Source organism: Rosa chinensis, chromosome 6 (assembly GCF_002994745.2).
Source record: "Rosa chinensis cultivar Old Blush chromosome 6, RchiOBHm-V2, whole genome shotgun sequence".
NCBI classification, from domain to species: domain Eukaryota; kingdom Viridiplantae; phylum Streptophyta; class Magnoliopsida; order Rosales; family Rosaceae; genus Rosa; species Rosa chinensis.
This window is the reverse complement of record NC_037093.1, coordinates 42,747,121-42,771,529: the sequence shown is the minus strand read 5'-3', so window position 1 is coordinate 42,771,529 and position 24,409 is coordinate 42,747,121. Positions and strand designations below refer to the sequence as shown.

At 37.7% G+C, this 24,409-nt stretch overlaps 1 protein-coding gene across 1 annotated transcript; it reads left to right on the top strand.

The window, feature by feature from the left end:
* Positions 1-11,894: 11,894 nt before the first annotated feature.
* Positions 11,895-14,622, top strand: LOC112173930 (lysine histidine transporter-like 8). The gene is made up of 5 exons (XM_024311613.2): positions 11,895-12,308; positions 12,910-13,043; positions 13,142-13,575; positions 13,770-13,901; positions 14,002-14,622. The coding sequence occupies exons 1-5, from the start codon at positions 11,977-11,979 to the stop codon at positions 14,488-14,490; spliced, it is 1,521 nt and encodes a 506-aa protein (XP_024167381.1). The 5' UTR covers positions 11,895-11,976; the 3' UTR covers positions 14,491-14,622.
* The last annotated feature ends 9,787 nt before the right edge of the window (positions 14,623-24,409 follow it).

Genomic DNA, 24,409 nt, shown 5'->3' with positions numbered 1-24,409 from the left:
ATATTGTATTTAGCAACAAAGTTTCTCTCTATCTCATGTGTATAGCTTTCATCCAAAATCCAAATTAGAATCTCCAAAAATATTATGCATTTGGACATTTGGTGATTGAACATCAATTATGTGATGCCCACTGAATTACGTGCTCTTCTACTAGCAGTATTGCAGTATTGTTGTTTGACAAAACGAGTCTCCCTTCAAGTCTCCGAGTAAAGTTCACACACTTTTCAAATACAATTTTGATACTAGTTAGTACCCTAATTTTAGCTTTGCCAACAAATTAAAAGAAAAGAAAAACCCTGGGAGAGACTTTGCTCTCAACCTAGCTTTGACGGCACCCTGCCCTTCCTTCCTCCTACCTTTCTTCATCTCGCTCTCATCCTCGATCCTCAACCCAATGGCCTTTATTGACGTTGTCACTGCTAGCTTCCCTGTCTCCCTTGCGTTTGCCAAGGGAGGTAGTGCTTTTGATCTGGGGAGAATTGGTGGTGGCCCTATTTGCCGGTCGTCTTAATTTTTTTTGATTGGGAAGTCTTTGACCCGCCGGCCGGTTGACCTTGCAGCCTTCAAAGCCCACTTCCTTCGGACTTGGATGATGGACAAAGGTTTTAGGGTTCAGGTGCGGGCTAGAAATCTTTTCCTGTTCTCGTTTGAATATGCTTGTGAATGCATCAAGGTTTTACGGGGTGGGGTTTGGAGCTTTGACCGAGCTTCTGTCTGTCTTGAGGAGTATGACAGTGTCAAACCTCTCCATGAAGTCCCTCTCAAACATGTTTGTTTTTGGGTTAGGGTTCCTGGGATCCCTCCCTTATATGAAGAACCGAAAAACTTCACCTTTATTGCCAATCTGTTGGGTGGTTTTCTAGACTACGACAAGGAGTTCAAGAAGGGCTTGATCGCTATCGTATTTGCCCATGACGTTACTAAACAGTTATTGATTGAGTGCAAAGTCTTTCTAGATGTTGGTGTTGAACCAATCTTGTAGTTCCAGTTTGAGCACCTGAAGGGGAGGTCCCCTCAATGTGGTTTGATCACACATGATGGAACCAAGTGTGAGGAGCCTAGCATTGCAATCTCAACGTCCAGGGTTTTGAACCTTACTGGCCCCTCGACTTTAGAAGGCTCCTTCTCCTTCTTAGTGCAGAACCGTCGTGATGTCTTCATGGCTTTCTCCTCAATTCCAAAGAAGAATAGGCCAACCATTCGAAGGTTGGTGAGATCAAATGTTGATGAGCTAATCTTGCATTAGGTACTAATTCTACAGTAGATACAGAAAGGAGGGCTACAGTTGAATTTGCTGTAGAGCAGGTTGTGGACCCTGCTTCAGGGACTGGCATTGGCTCGCATGAACCTGCAGAAGCAATGCAACCTGTGCAGATGGAGGCTTTGCCCTCCAAGAAAAGAAAGTGAAGTAGTGGACGTAGCCCCTCCCCCAAGGAATTTAAAACTACCTTGGGCGGTAAGCTTCCTACTTTGGAGGCTGAAGCTCTAGGCTTGGTAGAAGAAGACACTGATGTCGCATGGGTGAAGCTAAAGAAAAAGTAAGGCAAGCCACTTGGACGCAGGAACAAGAACCCTCGCCCCAACAAGAAGTCAAATGTTGCTACTTTGGAATTCACTTACCCTACAACTACTGATCCTAGCCCTAAAAACAAGGGCAAAGGGAAGCTTTAAATTGTGCTAGTCTTCTTGCCTATCACTAGAAGTTTGGTCTTTTGCTACTTGCATCTTAGTTCCTCTAGTTGTATACCAATTGAGGTCTCTAGGTGATTAGGTTATTGTTCAAACGGAGGTAGATATGAGGATTTGTTTTCGTGTTTTTAGGCTCAATAATGGAGCACATTTGTTAATAATGAGGGTCACTCGAATTTTGTTTGGCGGCTTGTGCCATTTATAATTTTGGTATAAGACAGCATGTGATGTACATGACTTTTGACTAAAACGAGATGCTCTCACAAGCGATTAGACGATGTGGGCAAGATGCATTCTATATCATACAGTGCACCAAATTTACTTGGCAAACAAAAATAAATTGCGGAATGGAGAAACATACAATTGAAGAAAAAGAGATTTCGTGGTTAGAAACTTACAATTCTCCATCTTCAGAGAAGATCTTAACAAACTAAAATTCTACTACCCGGTCTTCTTGAATGAATCAATAGACAAACGTGAAGGTGTGAAGCTTACAAACTCGATCAATAGGACTGCAATAAGGCATAAAATACAATATGATAAGCATGCCTTTTAGAAAAGGAAAAAGAAAAAAAAATGAAGATGATTCAAAGCATGATATAAGGATCATCTTATATCATGCTTATCCTCTTAGTTTCCCAAAGTCCAACCGTCGTTTGAGATCCCAGAACATAAAGTTTAAATTAGTGTTATCCTTGTGATAAGCATGCATATTTCTACTTCCTTCCTTCAGTTTATCTCCGACTTCCTTTTATTTGTTCGGGCATCCTCGATTACCCTTTCTCTTTTCTACAAACTGTGTGGGGTGGTTATGGTTCCGTTACTTGATCGCAATTGTTAATCTTACTTTTTTAAAATATTTTTTTTATATTCTCTACTACAATAAAGAGATATAAATCACTGAGTTGCTCAAAGCGATATAAGGTCTCGCTTTGAGAAACTCAGTGATTTATAGTCGGTAAATTGTGGTGAGTCCATCTCCCAATTGTCTGTTGATAACTCCCACGTTCGTGTTCAGAACTTCAAATCATGCTTTTTCTGGTAAAGGATGGAGTTCTGAGACAAAGTTCGTGCGTACCCACGTTTGTTTCTCTCTCGTATATATGATTTTTTTTTTTTTACTGTTATAGCTCCGGTGTCTGTGTGTCAGAGTTAGGTGAAATGTGGATAAATTTAGAAGTTTAAAATTTGGTGAAGCTTTTGGACGCTTTGCTTTAATGCTTTATTGTAGTAGAGATATATCAAAAAAAAAAAAAAAGTAAGTAGTAACCTAAATTAAAAACACACATGGATGATAACCTTTTTTTTCTAGGTACATTTATTTATGTATTTTTTTGTCAAAAATTATTTTGTATTTAAAAAAAAAAGTGTTCTATTTGATGACTCAAAGAACTCGCAACACATTTTCTCATATTTGAGATTCAAATACAACTGTTTAACAAAAATAATATAACCACTGCAAGTAGCCTAATAGTTCTTGCCTAGTTGGGTGTGCTCCCCAACCTAGGTTCGAACCCTGAAGCTGTCAAAGTGGTCAGGCACTGTGCTGCAATGCACAGTTGGAACATTTCACATGCGCCGAAGGGATTTATCTTGGGTCTAGGAAGCCTTTGGGTTCCCCTTGACAAAGTTTTTTAAAAAAAAATACAAAATTATATACCTGTAACACAAGTACAACGGTCCCCGATAAAGTAAGATCTTCCTAATTAGTTGGCTTGTTAAAAAAGTAAAGAAGCGTAAACTATACCTCTGGTCGTATTTAAATATAAGTCTCTGGGTCACTGAAGACCAAGAAAATGCAAGTTTACTGTATACTAGACATGATGATTTAGAAGAATCATCAGCCATTACATCATCACGTACCCATTTCCTTGTTTCAGCATCGTCATGATCAAAGTCATGATTATAGTCGGAATGCAGGCAAGGTATTGTTAAAATATGTCGGACTACACCAGTACACCACATTATTTTATTGGCACTTCAACACCCGCGTTATGATACCAAGTAGACAACATATACATATAGGATAGTACTTGGCTGACCAGGTGTGGTTAGCACTTCCTGACCAGATTTTGGGATGTCCTTCTAAGGAGTTTACACGTGTCCCTTCTTCATTTTCTAATTTTATCTTTTTGTATCTTTCTTCAATCATCAAGTTGCAAAATAAAATCCTAAAGCATAGATCTAGCCTTCAACATGCCACATTTTCACCTAACGACTTCTTGTCTAAGCGGTTACTTTTCAAGGCGGAATCACTGTTGTTCTAAGCTTTAGAAAAATAATCTTTTAGCTTGATAAATGGTAAGATAAACAGATAATTTTGCAGAAACTAAAAACAAACAAGTTTTGTGACGGTGTACTTGGGCTCACACAGAATTTATTTATGCAAACATGAATACAGATTAAAAAATCTAGAGCCTCACTCTTAGATAAACAGCTAAACGCTATTTAGTTACTTATAACTGAGTTCATAAGAACTTACTTGGACTATAAGCATACTCCACACTGGAGCTTAGAAAGAAGCACACTGCTATTACTTGGCTTTCTTACTCTTTGAGAGAATCTGATTCTGCTCAATTTTCTGATGCCTTACAAACTAAATCTAGAGCTCTTTATATAGAGAGCAGAACTCAAACCGGAATTCAAAACATAAAAATGTACAACACAACTCTATTATTTTCTGCTTTCGTGAGTGCTCCTGATGATGAAGGTCGGATGGTGAAAAGCAGATTCTTTTAGGTGAAATGTTTTTCACCTTGTTCTTTTCTGAAAAGCAAAAGCATATTTAGGAAAAGCCAAAGTTGCTTTCGGTGCTTTTTACACCTGCTGCTTCACATGTTTTCATCTGTTTTAGAATTGTGGCCTAGGACAAGAGAGTTGTCCTAGCTTTAACGTCATTATCTTCTACGTCTGTATCTGCATACATATTATAGTGGTTGTCAGTTTCAAGCTTTTGGATCCACTGTAAATATGTAAGCGTAGAATCGATTTCCTTTCTCTTAAGTGACAGAAAAAGGTCACTGCTTATCTCGTCAGGGTGATCATAGGCAGTGATTAAGATTTTCTCTCATGCTGCCAGGAATGTATTTTCTTTATCTTCTTCGATGATCTTTTGGATATAGTCTAGGGACATGGACTTCATCCAGGGGATGCTAGAGTTTGGCTAGCTGTTATATCCCACACAGGCAGGCTTGAGATATCTTCCTTTTATAATTCTCACATAATGATATGGGGAAATATATTCTACTTCACCATTTCTGTTCTGAATCCATTCTGGAAGAGTTGATCTGAATTTCAGCCTGAGGATATAGGCATTTTTTCTGACATTCTTGACTATATTGACTATGATGGGTGGTAAGCCCTTGAGATCATCATTGGTTTTGGTCCAAAGATTATGGACAAAACTATTTTCAACAAGCCAAAGGTTGTGTTCTTGAGGATGTTCACTCTGAACATTAACCACATATCTTCCAACATAAGGTCCAGGGATGACAAAGAGAGTTGGAGGAAATGAGGCAGAATTCTGACTCCCAATAAGATTATGAAAGTCATACTAGTCTGGTTCTGTTAGTGCTAAAACAGGAACTCTAGCACTTTCAGGATCTTCAAGATACTGAATTTTTTCATTTTGGACGGTACTCTTCTGTGTATTTTTATGGACTTCTTCAAACTGTGGTCTAATATTTTCATGGAGTTCTTCAGCTAAAGCAAACAGAGCTAGGAACATGATGCCACTGTTTCTTTCCTGAAAGGCGAATAAGAGGTTATCTAAAATTGCCTTCTGGTGGTATGCTAGCCTCTTGCCAGTTTTGAACATAGGATCAACAAAGATTTTTAGTTCATAATTCAAAACATTTATAACTCCAGTTGGAGTTGATTTGCTTTTTGGCAAAGCAACAGCCTTCAACGGTCTTGACGAGCCTTTACTGTGTGTCGTTTGAGACGGGCTAGCCAATCCTTTACCTTGAGATTGATCAGTTGTGGCTAGTCCTTTTAGACCTAGCAGAAACCTTTTGAGGATCTTTTCTTTAGGATCTTTAGCAGTTTCATGTTCTTTGCCAGTTCTTCTATTTCTGGGATTGCGACCTTCGTCGTTCTCTCTTCGGCTGAACATTGTCATTTCTCTGGTTAGGGCGTCTGGAAGATAGTTCTTGTTTCCTGAAATTAACTCAACATTATAATCATATTGGTTAAGAAATAATTGCTAGTTTGCTAATCTTCCTCTATCAGCAGCTTTATCAAGTTTAAAATTTTTAAAATTCTTTACTCTAGCACAATCGATGCTGACAGTAAAAGGTTTTCCAAGAAAAGATGGAGAATTTAAAATTGTTTTCTTGACAGCCAAAATTTCTTTTTCTCCTGTAGGATAATTTAGTTCTGCAAGGCTGAACTTGCCACTACAAAATTTACAGATCTTGTCAATGTTAGTTCCAGACGTTTTTGCCAGAACAACACCGGACCAGTAATTATCACTAACATCTGTTTGGAGAATGGTTTCATCATTTTCCTCTGGTTGTTGGAGAGGAGGGAGATTTTTTATCTGCTTCATAATTTTTTCATCATCTTCTGTGAAGTTCCATTTTCTTTTGGAACTTGTTTTAGGAGATAACATTGTTGTTAATCCTGAGATTTTGGGAATGAAATCTCTCCCATAATTAATGACTCATAAGAATCTTTCTAGACTCTTAGCATCTGGAATTTTATCTGCGAATCTCCAGATTTTCTCAAGGATATGAGGTTGGAGTTTTATCACTCCATTCTTGATGTTTATTCCAAGGAAATCAATTTCATCGAGGATAAAAAAGATTTTTTTTTTCTCCTAAGATCATTCCATGCTGAACTATCAGCTTTACGACCTCATAGAGGTTTTTCATGTGTTCTTCTCTGTTTTTGGAGAAGACAAGAATGTCATCAATGTAGACGACGCAAAATTATGCAACATGTTTGAAGATGTCAACCATCTTTCTCTGGAAGATTGAAGGGGCTTGTTTTAGGCCAAAAGGCATTACTAACCATTCGTAATGACATTGTGGTGTTCCAAATGCAGTGAAATGAACACTATCTAGATGCATCTTGACTTGCCAAATACCTGACTTTGCATCGAATTTTGAAAAGACTTTAGCTCCTCTGAGCTAGTTGATCAGTACTCGTACTTGAGCAATTTGATAACCGTCTTTAACGGACTTCTTATTGACATCTCTGTAGTCAATTACTATTCTAGCTTTTCCTCTGATAGTTTCTGCATGATTTCTCACATACAAAGCTAGAGCATGATGAGGGCTAGTGGATGGTTGAATTAATCTCTTGTTCAAGAGATCTTCAATATCTTTTCTAAATTCTGTTTGATCTTCCTCTTTGTACTGAGGAATAGCTTTGATATGACAGATAGCATTCATATCATGTAATCCTAATTCACAGACTACTGAGTCTTTTTCCCAAAATTTCTGAGGGTTGACGTCGATATTATGTTTGAGCATTTTCTTTATTTTGTCAAGAGTAGGAATTTTCTGAGACTCAAGCTTATTCTGGAAGTGCTTGAGGTTATGCTCATGGATGAAACTAGCTTCTTCACCTTCGCTAGTTGTTTCTTCTTCTTCTTCAGAAGCATCTTCGATAAGCAATTCTTGTTGTTGCTTGATTTGAAGCACAGGTTCAAAGTTGGGTTTGTAGGGCTGAGGATCACCACTATTTCGTTGCAATTGCTGATATTGTGTAGTAAATTTTGGACCTACTACACTTTTTGCTTGGGTAAGTCTGTCTGCCCAGAACACCCTGTCTCCTTTTCTGAAGCCGATTGCTTCTTCATCTTGAATAAATCTTTATTGGAGAATAAAATCATTTCCCAACAAGAAATCAGATCCTTGGCCTTCTGATTGCCAAAGGGTGTTGATGATAAATGTTCCCCCACCAATGGTGACGTGAACATTTCTAGCCACTTTGTTCATGGTGAAATAGCTTCCATCGAATTGGACACCAGTAGCTATTCTTTTCTTATATTCTTTCCAGAGTTCTTCTGGAATTGCAAATCTCTTTGCAACTGTGAATCCTGATCCGTTATCTACAAATGCATGTAGATGATATTTTCTGTGATCAGGGAATTTTAATCCAATCTCTATGTAGTTGCTGTATCTACTAGTAGAGATGATTTTTGATTGTTGAAGCTCTTTTTCTTGAGCTTGTTCTTGTGTTATGAATGGTTTGCATTCTTCTGGAACATTTTCTGGTGCTTCAACCAGTTCTATATTTTCATCAATCTTTTCTTCCTTTATTTTTGAGGAAGAGGGTTTGACAATTTCTTAGAACAAAGTTTCTATTTCTTTCTCCTTTTGTTCAGAGAAATATTCTTCATATTCTTGTTCTACCAATTGGCTTATAAGACCATTCTTGGTTTTTCTTTTTTGCTTCGGCTATGCATTCTTTATGATAAGTCTTTTTTGACTCTTCACAAAATATAGGGAGTCCATTCTTTTCGTGACATAAGCAGTAGTCACAAACGAATGTACCAGGGTTCACCTAAAAAGAAGATATTATTGCTTCTATTTTTGTTTCTTCCCAATTTCTGACTTTTAGAACATTCATCTGTCTGGTTTCCAAGTATTCTACTTCAGAATCTGTTTCAAAGCCAGATGATTCTTCTTCAGACCAGGCAGAGTAAACTAACCTGTCGTCTTTTTCGTCATCAAAATAGGCTATTTCATAGCCCTTCATATTTGTTGTTTCTACTAAGGCTCGTATTCTTCAAATAGAGCTTTCGTAGATCTCTTACCCTTTTCTTGGCATTCATTGGCATAGTGCCCTTCAGCTTTACATAACCAGCATCTGCAAGCTTTCTTGCCTAGTTGTTTATTCTAATGATTGGTTTGATGATTCTTCTTTTTCTTGAAGAATTTCTTTCTTGGATCTTCATCCTGTTGTTTCTTGAAATTGGAACTTTTCTTAAATTTCCAATCCTTTTTCTTATTACTCTTTCGGAATCTTTTCGAGTAATATTTTTCTTTTCTTTTGTGGAACATGGATTCATGACATCCCCAGTTGGTTGGCATATCCAGTATTCCATAACAGAAATTTTCAACTCTTTTGAGTTGTTTCTTGGCCATTTTGGCTCTAAGATTTGCTTTACATTGCTCTTTTTGTAATTGCCTGATTCTGTCGGCAATTCCTCCAACTGAAAATATTTCAATTGGTTTTTCAGCTATGCTTTCTCTCACAGCTGTTCTCCATGATTCAAAGAGGTTTCTGTGCAATAGGTTGACTAGATCAGTATTCTCTAGTTCACCTATCGTGCAGTAGTATTCTTGAAATTCATTCAAGTATTCTTCAAAATATCTCATGTCACAAATTTTGAGAGCATATATATTTGATTTGGCTGTTTCTTTAGTCTTTTCACTCAGATTTGAGAGATCTCCACAGAATTGATAGTACAGGGGTATTGCAAAATCATACGGAGATTTTGAATTTTTTTATCTCTTCTAGCCAGTCTCTTCCTCTAGCAGTCTCTTTGAAAGATAAATAGTATTTTTTTGGCTACTCCAGTAAGAGTAGTTTCATAATACATCTGAAGATATGGTGCCTCAAATTTTCCAAGAGTGAGAGCAGAGGCCATCATCAGACTATCTACCCATTGGTCAATAGCTTTTCTTTTTGAAAGATATATAGCATTTTTTGGCTACTCTAGTAAGAGTAGTTTCATAATACACCTGAAGATCTGGTGCCTCAAATTTTTCAAGAGTGAGAGCAGAGGCCATCATCAGGCTATCTACCCATTTGTCAATAGCTTTTCTTTTATCTAGAGCTTTGTCTAGATTTAGCCATATATCATAATTGGTGATTGGTACCCTTGGCATATTGTCCTCTGGGACAAATCTTTGAGAATTTCTTTCTTCTTTTCTGCCCGTAGGGGCTTTATGTACAGGAAGTTTCAACTTCCCTTTTTCCCTAATGATGAAAGTTTTGGGATTGGAGCTTTCTCCTTCTTCCATTTCTATATCTTGATAAGGAATGACTTTTCTTATCTTTCCTGGTTTGAAAATTTTCATTTCTTCGATTAGTTTTTCTAATCGTTCAGGATTTTCGCATAATTCTGCTTCATCATAGAGTTCATAGAGCTTTTTTGCTCTAAGCATATTTACTGGTTTATTTAGATAAGCTTCTAGTTCTTCTTCAGTGATAGGCTCTGTTGGTTCTTTAGAGTATTTAAAACCACTAACACTAGCTTCTCTAGTGTTGTAGCTTCTTCTGAGAAGATTTTTGTTTATCTTGACATTTTCAGGACAGACGTCACTTTTTCTGTGATTGTCGAATTTGAGACTAATATCTCCATTCTTTCTGCTTTCATATATTGCCTCTTTGGCATTTTCTAGTAGTTTCTTCGAACCAGATAATTTCCATTCAATAGGAAAAGTTACTTCATTCCAAGCAACTTTGTGAATACGTTGTGAATGGTTCTTCTAACTGGTGAGGAATCCAGTAGTAAGACCTAAGATATTTGATATCCTTGTCTTAGGTTCTATTGTAGTGCTCATCAGTTTATAGTATATTCTGTATACTATTGCGAGTTCTTGCATATCCTTTTTCATTGATATGTCATCTGTCTTGACTCTCAGTCTTAGATAGTGGGCTGCATCTTTCAAGCTGGTTAAGAAATTTGGGAAGCAATTGAAATATGCTACTTGATTGCATAAGGATGCTTCAAGTGTCCCCAACAGGCTAGCTTGAAAATTTGTTAGTCTATTGTCTTGTAGGACACATAGAGCTGAACAATTTATACTTTCTCGGGCAAGAAGTTTTATGCCAACTTGGACTGCTCCAATGTGCATAAATTAGTAATTCTTTGTTCTTGCTCGGACAACTTCTTCAGGAGTGATCATCAAGAGATCTGTTTCTCCTGTTGTAGAGGGGGTTGTGAATTCTAATAGTTTGAAGTGATGGCTATCCAGCAGTTCAAACTTTCCCCTTTTTTGTAGATTTGTTTAGAATCTAGCTTTGGAATTGTGAAGTTTTTTACCTCATATTCAATTTCATTGAATTCAAATTCTTCAGCATTTAGGAGTTGTACTCCTTTCTTTTTTCCGAAGATGCTCATCATACATCTCTTGCTACCAAGTGCTTTGGTTTTTCATACCTAATACTAGTTAGACTAGTAGAAGGTTCTGGAAAAATCATGCTTGGCATAGGATTCTTCTCAGGTTTCTCTAATGGTTTGAATCCATTAGCCTTCTTTGTTTTTACTGAAGGCTTTTTCTTATCCTTCAGTATATTTTTCATAGAATCCAGCATTTCAAGCTGTTCATTGATTTTCTGCCAACACTTGTTAGCTGTTCTTCTTCTCTTTTAGGAAGTTCTTTGATATAATCTATTTTATGCTCCAATTTTTCTAATTGGGCGATTATAGCTGGTACTTTTTCTAGATGATTTTGACATCTAGATACTTCTTGTATCAGGTTCTAATATTTCTCATCAGAAAATTTTAGTAGAGAATTCAACTTCTCTAATAGTAATTCAAACATTGTCCCCATTGGGGATTCCGCTTTTGAGCTCTTTACAAGCTCTGATACTATTTTTTTTCCGCATCGGATCTAATCAATGCTCAAATAATCAAGAGGTTTTTGTTCCTCTCGGAGAATATATTCGAGATCTCCGATTGATTCTTCAACTTTATAGATTCTTTTCTGGACTATAAAGATAATATCTCAATAATCGGGAGTTTCTCTTTTCAGCCTTGACCTGTAATCTTTTAACTTTCTCAGCTTTTCTTTTTCTTCAGCTAACTCTTTACTTGTATTTTTGCAAATAGCAATTAATTCTAATCTGTCGATGATTGTAATTATGAATAGTAAAAACTTAACTATTTACCTTTGAGTATTGAGGTTAGATTTATAATTCTACTACATCTGTACGAAGTCACGGGTTCGAGTCACCATGGGGGCATGAGTGAAACTCTTTGATTCTCTTTCTTAAAAAAAAAAGTTAGATTTATAATTGAAACATATTCTAATAAACAAATTCAAATATGGGCCCACTACGTTTCCTTAATAATTGTAAGTAATTAGATATGCAATAGATCATAAGATATTTTTGGTAAAGGAAGAGACAAAAGGGTGCTCTACATGTAAAGTCTTGATTGGTTACTAGGGAATCATGGGCAGCCCTTGCTGACCAGGGCTGGTTGGCGAAGTTTTTTCCATACATATATTCAAACTCAGCTGAAACTGAAACAACCCACACAGCTATTAGCTACCTCAGCTGGGCCCTCTGTGTTTTGCAAGACAGCTCAAGAAAATAGCAGGGATGGAAGAAGTGGCTGATGAAGCGAATCGGAGGCCAGTGGATAGGGTTCATTCGTTTAACAGCGCAAGTAGAGGGTCTGATTCTTCACACGTCATTCCCATCACAAGTGCTACTGCTAGTCCCACAAGTAATCATTTGGATGCTGATTACGACATCAATAATGTTACGTCTGCAAATTGGGGGGAAGATGGTGAGCTCAATCCGCAGGACGCTTGGCTACCTCTCACCGAGTCGAGGAAAGGCAATGCTTTCTCTGCTAGCTTTCATTTACAATGTTCGGGAATCGGAGTCCAAGCCCTTTTGCTTCCTGTTGCATTTGCCACTCTTGGATGGCAAGTAACATTACCTCTATCTCAAAAACTCTGCCTTTTCAACTCAAATAGGTCTTGTATATATTCCGAAGTTTTCTGGTATATGTAGTACACAATTTGATATATTATGCTATGAGATTTTAGTCTGAATTAGTCAATGGTAAAGTTTTGGATAAATTGTATGGATTAATTCTGCAAAAATTACATTTTCATGGCGAATTGTTTCTAGTTGTTCGGCATGTTTGGCTTTGATGGTTTGAGAATAGGTTCCAGCTGATTTTTGTGATCTTGCTGGAGTTGATGCTATTTACTAGTTGGATCGATTTGAGTTCTTAGAGTTTTTCCACTTTTCTAGTTTTTCAATTCCAATATCTGAATTATCTGTTTTGGAATCTTTGTCTTTTTTTTTTTTTTGAACAATAAGAGGTTTGGAATCAAAAGCACATAGAACACATATATATTAAAGATACATCCATGTGGCTGAACTTATAAAACTATAATATACTTTTGACATTTTGGTCAAATAAAAGGAAGCAGATATATATGTTTATCACTCATAACCATCCTATCTGTTCTCTTGGTTTAATAAATTCTTGTAACAATATATTTCCGATGGTTGCAGGTCATGGGGAACTGTATGCTTGTCACTTGCATTCACATGGCAGCTCTACACCATATGGCTTCTAGTACACCTACACGAATCAGACTCTGGAATTCGTTACAGTAGATACCTCGACCTAGCAATGACAGCTTTCGGTTAGTAACTAAGTTCTATCAGAGATCTATGGTCTATAAATTAATGTTGAGAAAATATTTAGTGTTAATCATGTTATATTATTTTGTTGTCCATGCAGGTCAAAAGCTGGGGAAAGTTCTAGCTCTGGTTCCAGTAATGTATCTTTCAGCTGGTACATGTGTACAACTAATCATCATAGGAGGTGGAACAATACTGCTTTTCATCAGAACTGTGTGTAGGGACGGATCAACCTGTGATCCCAAATCATTGACCGGTTCAGAGTGCTTCTTGGTGTTCATGTGCATGGCCATAGCTGTGGCTCAGTTTCCAAATCTGAACTCCATGGCTTGGGTCTCATTTATTGGCACTACAACTGCAGTTGTGTATTGTACTCTGGTTTGGGGTCTTTCAATTGGAAAGGGCAGGATCAATAACGTGTCATACGACCCGCCAGCAATGGAGTCTAACATGGATAGGTTTGGTGGGATAATGAATGCAATAGGTATCATTTGTCTTGCATTCAGAGGTCACAATGTTATTCTTGAGATACAGGTGAGCTCCGGCCTCTTCATTACATTTTGCCACCGATATTGTACTTACGTCTAGAATTACGTAGTTTAAAACTTTTATATTTCTTGGACGTTTGTCGGATTAACTGTGAGTGGGTATGAGAGCTGGCAGGTTAAATTAAGTAGTGAATTTGTAATGGCATCTAAAGGCTAAAGTACTTATCTGCTAACGTGCAGGGGACCTTGCCAACAAATCCAAAATTCCCAACATCTAAGACAATGTGGAGAGGAGTGACTATATCATACGCACTCATAGCCATCTGTTTGCTTCCTGTAGCCATAGCTGGATTCTGGACATATGGAAACAAGGTGAGAGATCATTTCAATCCCTTTTTCGAACAATGAATGTATATAGGTCCATATCCATAACCAATCTTTGTGCGCAATCATAAGCTCTGTTGCTCTGCAGGTACCCTCCTCTAATGGAGGACTATTGATCGCAATTTCGCAATTCCATGCACATGACACATCAAAAGTAGTGCTGGGACTCATTTACATACTGGTAATCGTTCACTGCTTAAGCACATTCCAAATCTATGGAATGGTGATTTTCGACAAGTTGGAGTCGAATTACACTAGCAGGAAGAACATGCCATGCGCTAGGTGGCTTCGAACAGCTTTGCGTGTGTTCTTTGGAGGAGTGACATTTTTTGCAGCAGTGACCTTTCCATTCTTGGGAAGTTTGGCACCTATTTTAGGAGGGGTGACATTACCTTTGACGTATGCTTATCCATGTTGGATGTGGATTGCTATCAAGAAACCACAACCAAAAGGGGTGATGTGGTGTATTAACATGGGACTTGGATGCTTAGGCCTGTGTTTGAGTGTTATTTTAGTTGTTGCTGCATCATGGAATATAGCTCACAACGGCCTAAAAGCCAACTTCTTCAGGCCTTAATCACTATTTAGGATCTGTGAGGACGGACTGTTTTTAGCTCAGTAACACTTCGCGAAAATGTACTTGGGAAAAACTTCTTGGGGAAGCACGTAAAATGCTTCTCGTTGGGAGCACCTCGTATTACACATGAAACACTCGTACCTGTTTCTACCAAATCCTTGGTCTTTTAGCATTTTCAAAACGGCCATGAGCTGTTGCTCAGCCACTGTTACAGTAAGGTAGGAAAGTGGTAGGAGAAATTAGAGGTAAGCACATCCAGGAATTTGTTGCTTTTGAGATATTGGAAAGTTTAGAACTGATGGGTCAACCCGCCTAGCATAAAGAGATTGGCTTTCATTGCTTCACTTTAATTTTCTGATAGTTTATGAATATGCATAGTGAAATAAATGCAGTATTGCCACATGTTTAATCCTTTATCAACCAAACAGTTATAGTTTTAAAGATTTGATTATGCAATATTGGATTGTAGACAGTAACCTAACTGCAAGTGGCCTAACCCCAACTCGAGGCTTAAATCTTTTGTATTTCTTTTTTTGGCAATATCAAATATTTTGTATTGGATAATATTGTATATGGCAACGTATTTGCCCTCTGTCTCATGTATAGACCTTCATCCAAGCTAGAATCTCCAAGAACAGAATGCATTTGGTGATGACAATTACTGATTCAATTATATAATGCCCACTGAACTATGTGCTCTTCTACTAGCGCTATTTCTCTTTGACAAAACGAATCCCCTTCAAATCTACAATTGAAGTTTACATGCATGCGCTTTTCAATGACGATGTTATACTAATTATAAGTAGTAATCTTTTCTCAAAAAAAAAAAAAATTATAAGTAGTAATCTAGATATAAAAAAAAAAAAAAAAAAAAGACAACTACAAAGTACTACCAGACAACCTTTCATTTAACACAAAAGTCCACAACCTTTCCCCTTATACAATTAAGGACACACCCTATTCCCTCTTACCCTTTCACAATTTTTCACAGTAACAGCCAATATTTTCTGCTAAAAATTCTTCACACAATATCAGCCTAAGGACTAGCCTTCAACATGCCACAATTTCGCCTAACGACTTCCTGTCTAAGCGGCTACTAACAGGGCGGAATCACTGCTGCCTTAATATGATAAAGGGTTTAGTTTTTTAAACAAAAAACATAACAACTGCTACTACTAATAACTGCTACTGCTACGTACAAATGCAGAAACAACCAAAATATTTTTGTGACAGTGTATTTGCACAAGCTGAATTTATTTATTCAAACATAAATACAGATACAGAACCCAGAGCCTCACTCTTGGGCAAACAGCTAAAAGCTATTTAGCTACTCATGACTGATTACAAGTACTTACTTGAAATGCACACTGCATCAAAAGATTATAGAAAACCTACTACTGCTGCTACTATGGCTTTCTTACTTCTTGAGAGAATCTAATTCTGCTCAAATTTCAAATGCCTTAGAATGAAACCTAAAGCTCCTTATATAGAGAGCGGAACTCAAACTGGAATTCAAAACATCAAAATGTACATAACAACTCCGTGAAATTCTGCTTTCGTGAGTGCTCCTGATGGTGGAGGTCGGTTGGCGAAAAGCAGATTCCTTTAAGTGAAATGTTTTTCACCTTGTTCTTTTCTGAAAAGAAAAAGCAGCTTTTGGGAAGAGTCCAAAAGTACTTTTCGGTGCTTTCTACACCTGCTACTTCACATGTTCTCGTTTGTTTCTGAGTTGTGACCGAGGACAAAGGAGTTGCTATCCATCCTGGCCATTCTGACAGTAGTTGCATTTTCCTCGACATCTGTATCTACATACACTTTGTAGTGGTTGTCTTTTTCAAGTTTTTCAATCCACTGTAAGCATGCTAGTGTCGAGTCTATCTCTTTTTTTGTGAGAGATATGAAGAGGTCACTATTGATTGCTTCAGGATGATCATAAGCAGTGATAATTATTTTTTCTCCTGCTGTCAGGAAAGTATTTCTTGTATCTTCTTAGATGATCTTTGACAGGTCCCGCCCCAGATTTCACCCTGAAATCCGAGGTGGCCCTGTGGGGCCCACCTTAGAAGAAATTCTTCCAAAAATTTGGCAGAACTTCTCCTAAAATGGACTACCCAAAACCTGTAGAAAGGAAATTTACACTTCTAAGTCATTCATCCTTATTCTCCTGGTGCCACCCTGCTCCCCAAATCACAACGTCGTCCAATTCACATAACACAAAATACAACTTGAATAACACAAATCCCACAGGTAATCAGAGCAATTCTAATAGAAAGGTATATAAGGAAAACCCAACTCAAAGGCAAACGCGGACGTCAAGCTGTTGACTATGCCTCAACTCCGTGTACGATCGACCTCAACTAATTTTGCCTGCAAACTGGGCATTTGAAACCGAAGGGCCCAGGGGAAAGTACATAAAAACATTAGCGTGAGTGGACAAAAAGAAACAATTTTAAACAAAAGGAATTTTATACTTTCCCACATTTATTTCTTTAAAAATTCTCGATGCATGCAATGATTAACGAAAATAAAACAAGAGGAGTTCAGCTCATGAAAACCGACTAGCCCCGCTAGTCACAAACGATTAAAAGAAAAGGTTGCAACTCTGATACTCAAGGAAATAAAACCAGCCCCGCTGGCTAAAATAAATCGGACTAGCCCCGCTAGTCGAAAATAGTATAATGAGTAGGGGAAGACGATAGCCATACGAGTGAGCCTCCCACGCTCGGGTGATAGCCTCCCAGGCTAAAGTACTCCCATTACTCCCGTAATATACCCTTACGCCACTATGTGTAGCGATAGGATACTGGGCTTGAGAATTACTGTCACAGAGACAGTAACCAGCGCCACGAAGGCGGAGGGCTTCGGTAATCCCATCACCTCGCCACAAAGGCGGAAGATCAATGCTAGCAATGATAATAGTCACCCAAAGTATGGCAACAGAAAATCCGAAAACCAAGTAAATCCATAAATACATAAGGCTTCCCCATCTCTCGTAAAAGAATTTCCAATGACGTGTCCCACACGCCAAGATAATCTCAAATTCAAATAAATAGGAAGAAAATAATAATAAGCATGTTTTCCGTAAACCGAAACAAAACCAATTTCAAAATCATCATCAAGGCATTCCAAATGCCAAAACCGAAGTCGATAAATAAATAAGGAATATAACTCCATCGAAATCCCATTTCGAAAATCCATTAAAAGTCTCAAATCGAAATAGATTATAATTAAGGGTATAATTCCGGAAATCACCTCAGAAATAAATAAATAAGAGAAGATAAGCATAATCCAATGACGTGACCCCGCACGCCATAAAAATCTTCAAATAATCAAATATCCAAAACCATTTCTGAAAATAACCATATGCTCAGGAAAGTAATACGATAAACAAATTATTATCTCAGAAACAAATAAATAAATGCATGCATCATTCTTTGAAAATAAACGTCCACTCACAGTACTATTCCGACGATCACGCATACGAGTTCCTTCATCGAGCCAGAGCTCGGTACGTCGCCCTGTACACGATTATATTCCATAAGCGATAATTCGACAATTTAATACGAATCCCATAATCAAACCCTCACTAATCAACTCTCCACTTGTTCTCGGATTCAACCCAAATTTTACCTCTAATACTAATTCATTATCTTAAAGGTTCCAAGTCAGAACCGAGAGATATCCGACGGTCGGATTCTCGTAATTCGATAATCGAAACCCTAAACTTCAAAATTCATAATTAATTCCAAGTTTCTCCAAAAATTACCGAACTTCACATGCAAGCTCTACACAATTTATAGGATTTAATGGGCTAAAAACCGGAATTAAAACACTGCAAATCGTTAATTCGACCTCTACACTATAAATTGAAATGAAAGTCCTTAGGGGAAATGATCTATGTCAAAAACCGAACCTTCGACACCGGTTTGGTGGCCGGAGACGGCCGGAATTGCCGGAAATCGACTGAAATCCCGATCTGCTACAGTAACCTTCACAGCTCCCAATCGAGCTCTTCCGGCCAAATTGCTGCAAAACACCACCACAGACGTGATCAGGGTGAGGAGGCGAGCCAGCTGATGTCCAGATTCCATCGTGGGGTGGCCGGAGGAGGAAGAATCGGGCCGAAGAGGAAGAATCGGGCCGAAGAGGAAGAAAAGGTTGGGGGAGAAGAGAGAGAAAAACTGGGTAAGTTTCCAAAAATGGCAACTTACCACAGTAACTCGGCTATTTATAGAAACTTACTACATGAACAGTAACTTTCGTCTTTCGCTTATAACTTTCGCATACAAACTCCGATTTTTACGTACCACATATCCACGCGCTCGGTTTAACATCCCTTACAACTTTCATGAAGAACATTTTCTCAAATTTTGACCCGAATAAAAAGTCAACTTTTAGGATCACTAAAAGCACTGAAACGACAGTAAAAGTGGAAGTAAAGGCCGTTTACCGTCCAAATGACTAGTAAACCGGTAACTTCAGGTTCGGGACGTTATAATCTTCTTGATGTATTCGAGAGACATGGCCTTCACCATGGGGTACTTGAATTTGGCTGGCCATTGTATCCAACACAGGCAGGCTGAAGATATCTTTTTGAATAATTCTCACATAATGATAAGGAGAAATGTATTCAACTTCACTGTTTGTTCTCTGAATCCATTCTAGTGGAGTAGATCTGAACTTCAGTCTAAGAGTACAGTCATTTTTTCTGATATTTTTGACCGTGTTGACGATGATAGGGGGTAGGCCTTTGAGATCATCATTTGTTTTGGTCCATAGATTATGAACAAAATCATTTTCAACAAGCCAAACCTTGTGTTCTTGAGGATGTTCACTCTGAACATTAACTCCATATCTTCCAACATAAGGTCCTGCAACAATGAAGAGGGTTGGAGGAATACAGTTTTCAGAATTATGGCTTCCAATCAGATTATGGAAGTTAAACCAATCTGATTCTTTTAGTGCTATGATAGGAACTCTAGCACTTTCTGGATCTTCAAGATAGTGAATTTTTTCACTTCTGACAATACTCTGCTATATATACTTCTTCATGCTGTGGTCTAGCATTTTCATGGAGTTCTTCAGCTAATGCAAACAAAGCTGGGAACATAATACCATTATTTCTTTCTTGAAAGGCAAATAAGAGGTTATCCAGGACTGCCTTCTGGTGGTAAGCTAGCCTCCTACCAGTTCTGAACATAGGATCAGCAAAGGTTCTTAATTCATAATTAAAAACATTTATAACTTCAGTTGGAGTTGGTTTGCTTTTTGGCAAAGCAACAGCCGTCAACGGTCTTGATGAGCCTTTACCGTCTGCCGTTTGAGACGGGCTAGCCAATCCTTTACCCTAGGATTGATCAGTTGTGGCCAAACCTTTCGGGCTTAGCAGAAATCTTTTGAGGATTTTTTCTTTAGGATCCTCATCAGTTTCATGTTCTTTCCCAGTTCTTCTGCTTATGGGGTTGCGACCTTCGTCGTCATCTTTTTGGCCGAACATTCCCATTTCTCTGGTTAGGGCGTCTGAAAGATGATTCTTGTTTCCTGCAATTAATTCAACATTATGATTATATTGGTTAAGAAATAATTGCCAGTTTGCTAATCTTCCTCTATCAGCAGCTTTATCAAGTTTATAATTTTTGAAATTCTTTACTCTAGCACAATCGGTGCGGACAGTAAAGGGTTTTCCAAGAAAAGCTGGAGAATTTAAAATTGTTTTCTTGACAACCAAAATTTATTTTTCCCCTGTGGGATAGTTTAGTTCTGCAGGGCTGAACTTGCTGCTACAAAATTTGCAGATTTTTTCAATGTTAGTTCCAGGCATTTTTACCAGAACAAAACCGAACCAGTAATTATCACTCGCATCTGTTTGGAGGATAATTTCATCATTTTCCTCTGGTTGTTGTAGAGGAGGGAGGTTTTTGCAGAGATTTTTTATCTACTTCACAATTTTCTCATCATCTTTTGTGAAATTCCATTTTCTCTTGGAACTTGTTTTAGGAGATAACATTGTTGTTAGTCATGAGATTTTGGGAATGAAATCTCTCCCATAATTGATAACTCCTAAGAATCTTTCTAGACTCTTAGCATCAGGAATTCTATCTGGGAACTTCCAGATTTTCTCAAGGATGTGAGGTTGGAGTTTTATTACTCCATTCTTGATATTTATTCCTAGGAAATCAACTTCATCTAGGATAAAGAAGATTTTATTTTCTCCTAGGATAATTTCATGCTGAACTATCAGCTTTACAACCTCATAGAGGTGTTTCATGTGTTCTTCTCTATTTTTGGAGAAGACAAGGATGTCATCAATATAGACGACGCAGAATGAAGCCACATGTTTGAAGATGTTATCCATCTTTCTTTGGAATATTGAAGGGGCTTGTTTTAGACCAAAAGGCATTACTAACCATTCGTAATGTCCTTGTGGTGTTCTGAATGCAGTAAGAGGAACACTCTCAGGATGCATCTTGACTTGCCAGAAACCCGACTTTGCGTCGAATTTTGAAAAGACTTTAGCTCCTCTGAGCTGGTTGATCAGTACTCTTACTTGAGCAATTTGGTAACCGTCTTTGACAGTCTTCTTGTTGACATCTCTGTAGTCAATTACCATCTAGCTTTGCCTCTGAGGTTTTCTGCATGATTTCTCACGTAGAATGATGGAGCATGATGAGGGCTAGTGGATGGTTGAATCAATCCCTTGTTCAGGAGATCTTCAATATCTTTTCTGAATTCTTTTTTATCTTCCTCTTTGTACTGAGGAATAGCTTTGACATGACAGATGACATTCATATCATGTAATCTTAATTCACAGACCACTGGGTCTTTTTCCCAAAATTTCTGAGGGTCTACATCGATGTTCTGTTCGAGTAGTTTCTTGATTTTATCAAGAGTGTGTGTTTTTTTAGACTCAAGCTTATTCTGAAAGTGCTTGAGCTTATGCTCATGGATGAACCTAGCTTCTTCATCTGCGCTAGTTGTTTCTTCTTCTTCTTCATCTTCAGAAGATGATTCTTCAACAAGTAGTTCTTGTTGTTGTTTAATTTGGAGGATGGTTTCAAATTTGGGTTTGTAGGGGGTAAGATCACCACTATTCTGTTGTGATCTCTGATATTGTGTAGTAAAGTTTGGACCTACTACGCTTTTGGCTTGAGTAAGCATATCTGCCCAGTACACTCTGTCCCCTTTTCTGAATCCTATTGCTTCTTCGTCTTGGATGAATCTTTGTTGGAGAATAAAATCATTTCCCAACAAGAAATCAGATCATTGGCCTTCTTATTGCCAAAGAGTGTTGATTACAAATGTTCCTCCACCCATGGTGATGTGAACATTTCTAGCTACCTGTTCATGGTTAGGTGGCTTCCATCAAACTGGACACCAATAGCTATTCTTTTCTTATCTTTTTTCCAGAGTTCTTTTGGAATTGCAAATCTCTTTGCAACTGTAAAGCCTGACCCATTATCCACAAAGGCATGTAGATGATATTTTTTGTGATCAAGGAATTTGAGTCCGATCTCTATGTAGTTGCTGTATCTACTAGTAGAGACGACTTTCGATTGTTGAAGCTCATTTTCTTGAGCTTGTTCCTGAGATATGAATGGTTTACATTCTTCTAGAACATTTTCTGGTATTACAACCAATTCAGTGGTTGTATCGAGTTTTTCTTCCTCGATTTTTTCTTTCTTTATTTTTTAGGAAGATGATTTCGTAATTTCTTGGAACTGAGTTTCTAGTTCTTTCTCTTTTTACTCAGAGAAATATTCTTCATATTCTTGTTCTACACAAAGCCATTCTTGATCTTTCTTCTTGCTTCAGCTATGAAGCATTCTTTGTGATAAGTCTTTTTTGACGTTTCACAAAACATAGGAAGTCCATTCTTTTCGTGACATAAGCAGTAGTCACAAACGAATGCACCAGGGTTCACCTGGTAAGCAGACGATATTGCTTCCGTCTTACTTTCTTCCCAATTTTTGACATGTAGAACATTCAGCTGTCTAGATTCTAAGTACTCTACTTGGATTCATGACATCTCCAGTTGGTTGGCATAACCGACATTCCATAACAGAAATTTTCAACTCCTTTGAGTTGTTTTTTGGCCATCTTATCTCTAAGATTGGCTTTGCATTGTTCTTTTAGTAATTACCTGATTCTGTCGGCAATTCCTCCAACTGAAAATCTTTCAATTAGTTTTTCAGCTATGCTTTCTCTCATAGCTGTCCTCCATGATTCAGGGAGTTTCCTGTGCAATAGGTTGACTAGATCAGTAATTTCTAGTTCGCCAATTGTACGGTAATATTCTTGAAATTCATTCAAGTATTCTTCAAAATATCTCATGTCACAAATTTTGAGAGCATGGATATTTGACTTGGCCTTCTCACTCAGATTTGAGAGATCTCCACAGAATTGATCATACAGGGGTACTGCAAAATCATACAGAGATTTTAAATTTTTAATTTCTTCGAGCCAGTCTTTTCCTCTGGCAGTCTCTTTAAAAGAGAAGTAATACTTTTTGCTACTCCGGTGGGACTAGTTTCGTAGTACACCTGAAGATCTGGTGTTTTGAATTTTCCAAGGGTTAGAGCTAAAGCCATTATCAGGCTATCAACCCATTGGTCAAGAGTTTTCTCTTGTCTAGAGCTTTGTCTAGATTTAGCTAGATACCATGAGTGGAAATTGGTATTCTGGGTATATTGTCCTCTGGGACAAATCTTTGAGAATTTCTTTCTCCATTTTTCGCAGTAGGGGCTTTCTGTGTAGGGAGTTTTATTTTTCCCTTTTCTCTTATGATGACTGTTTTGGAGTTTTCTCCTTCCATTTCAATATCCTGATAAGGAAGGAGTTTTCTTTCTTTTCCTGGTTTGAAAATTTTCATTTCTTCGATTAGTTTTTCTAATCATTCAGGATTTTCGCAGGATTCTGCTTCATCATAGAGGTCATAGAGCTTTTGTGCTCTAAGCATATTTACTGGTCCGTTTAGATCAGCTTCTAATTCTTCTTCAGTGATAGGTTCTATTGGATCCTCAACAGAGAATTTGGTACCACTCACACTAGCTTCTCTAGTGCTGTAGCTTCTTCTAAGAAGATTGTTGTTTAACCTGACATTTTCAGGACAGACGTCACTTTTTCTGTGATCGTCGAATTTTAGACTAATATCTCCAGTCTTTCTGCTTTCATAAATTTCCGCTTTGCCATTTTCTGCTGGTTTTTTCGGACCAGACAATTTCCATTCAATAGGAAAAGTTACTTCATTCCAAGTAACCTTGTGAATCTGTTGCGAATGGTTCTTCTAACTGGTGAGGAATCTAGTAGTAAGACCTGGGATATTTGATATCCTTGTCTTTGGTTCTACTGTAGTACTAATCAGTTTATAGTATATTCTGTATACTATAGCTAATTCTTGCATATCTTTTTTCTTTGATATGCCATCTGTCTTGAATCTTAATCGTAGACAGTGAGCTGCATCTTTCAAGCTGGTTGAGAAGTTTGGGAAGCAGTTAAAATACGCCACTTGATTGCATAAGGATGCTTCAAGGGTTCCCAAAAAGCTAGCTTGAAAATCTGTTAGTCTATTGTCTTGTAAGACACATAGGACTGAACAGTTTATGCCTTTTCATGTAAAAAGTTTTATGCATACTTGGACTGCTCCAATATGCATAAATTGATGTTCTTGCTCGGGCAACTTCATCAGGAGTGATCATTAGTAGATCTGTTTCTCCTGTCGTAGAGGGGGTTGTAAATTCCAATAATTTACAATGATGGCTATCCAACACATCAAATTTTCCCCTTTTATAGATTTGTTTAAAATCTAATTTTGGAATTGCGGAGTTTTTTACCTCCTGTTCAATTTCATTGAATTCGAATTCTTCAGCATTGAGGAGTTGTACTCCTTTCTTTTTTCCGAAGATACTCATCATTTTGATAT

Coding starts and splice junctions, on each gene's coding strand:
- LOC112173930 (XM_024311613.2), top strand. CDS start 11,977: ATGGAAGAAGTGGCTGATGAAGCGAATCGGAGGCCAGTGGATAGGGTT. Junction 13,576..13,769: donor ATGTTATTCTTGAGATACAG/GTGAGCTCCGGC, acceptor GCTAACGTGCAG/GGGACCTTGCCAACAAATCC. Junction 13,902..14,001: donor TCTGGACATATGGAAACAAG/GTGAGAGATCAT, acceptor GTTGCTCTGCAG/GTACCCTCCTCTAATGGAGG.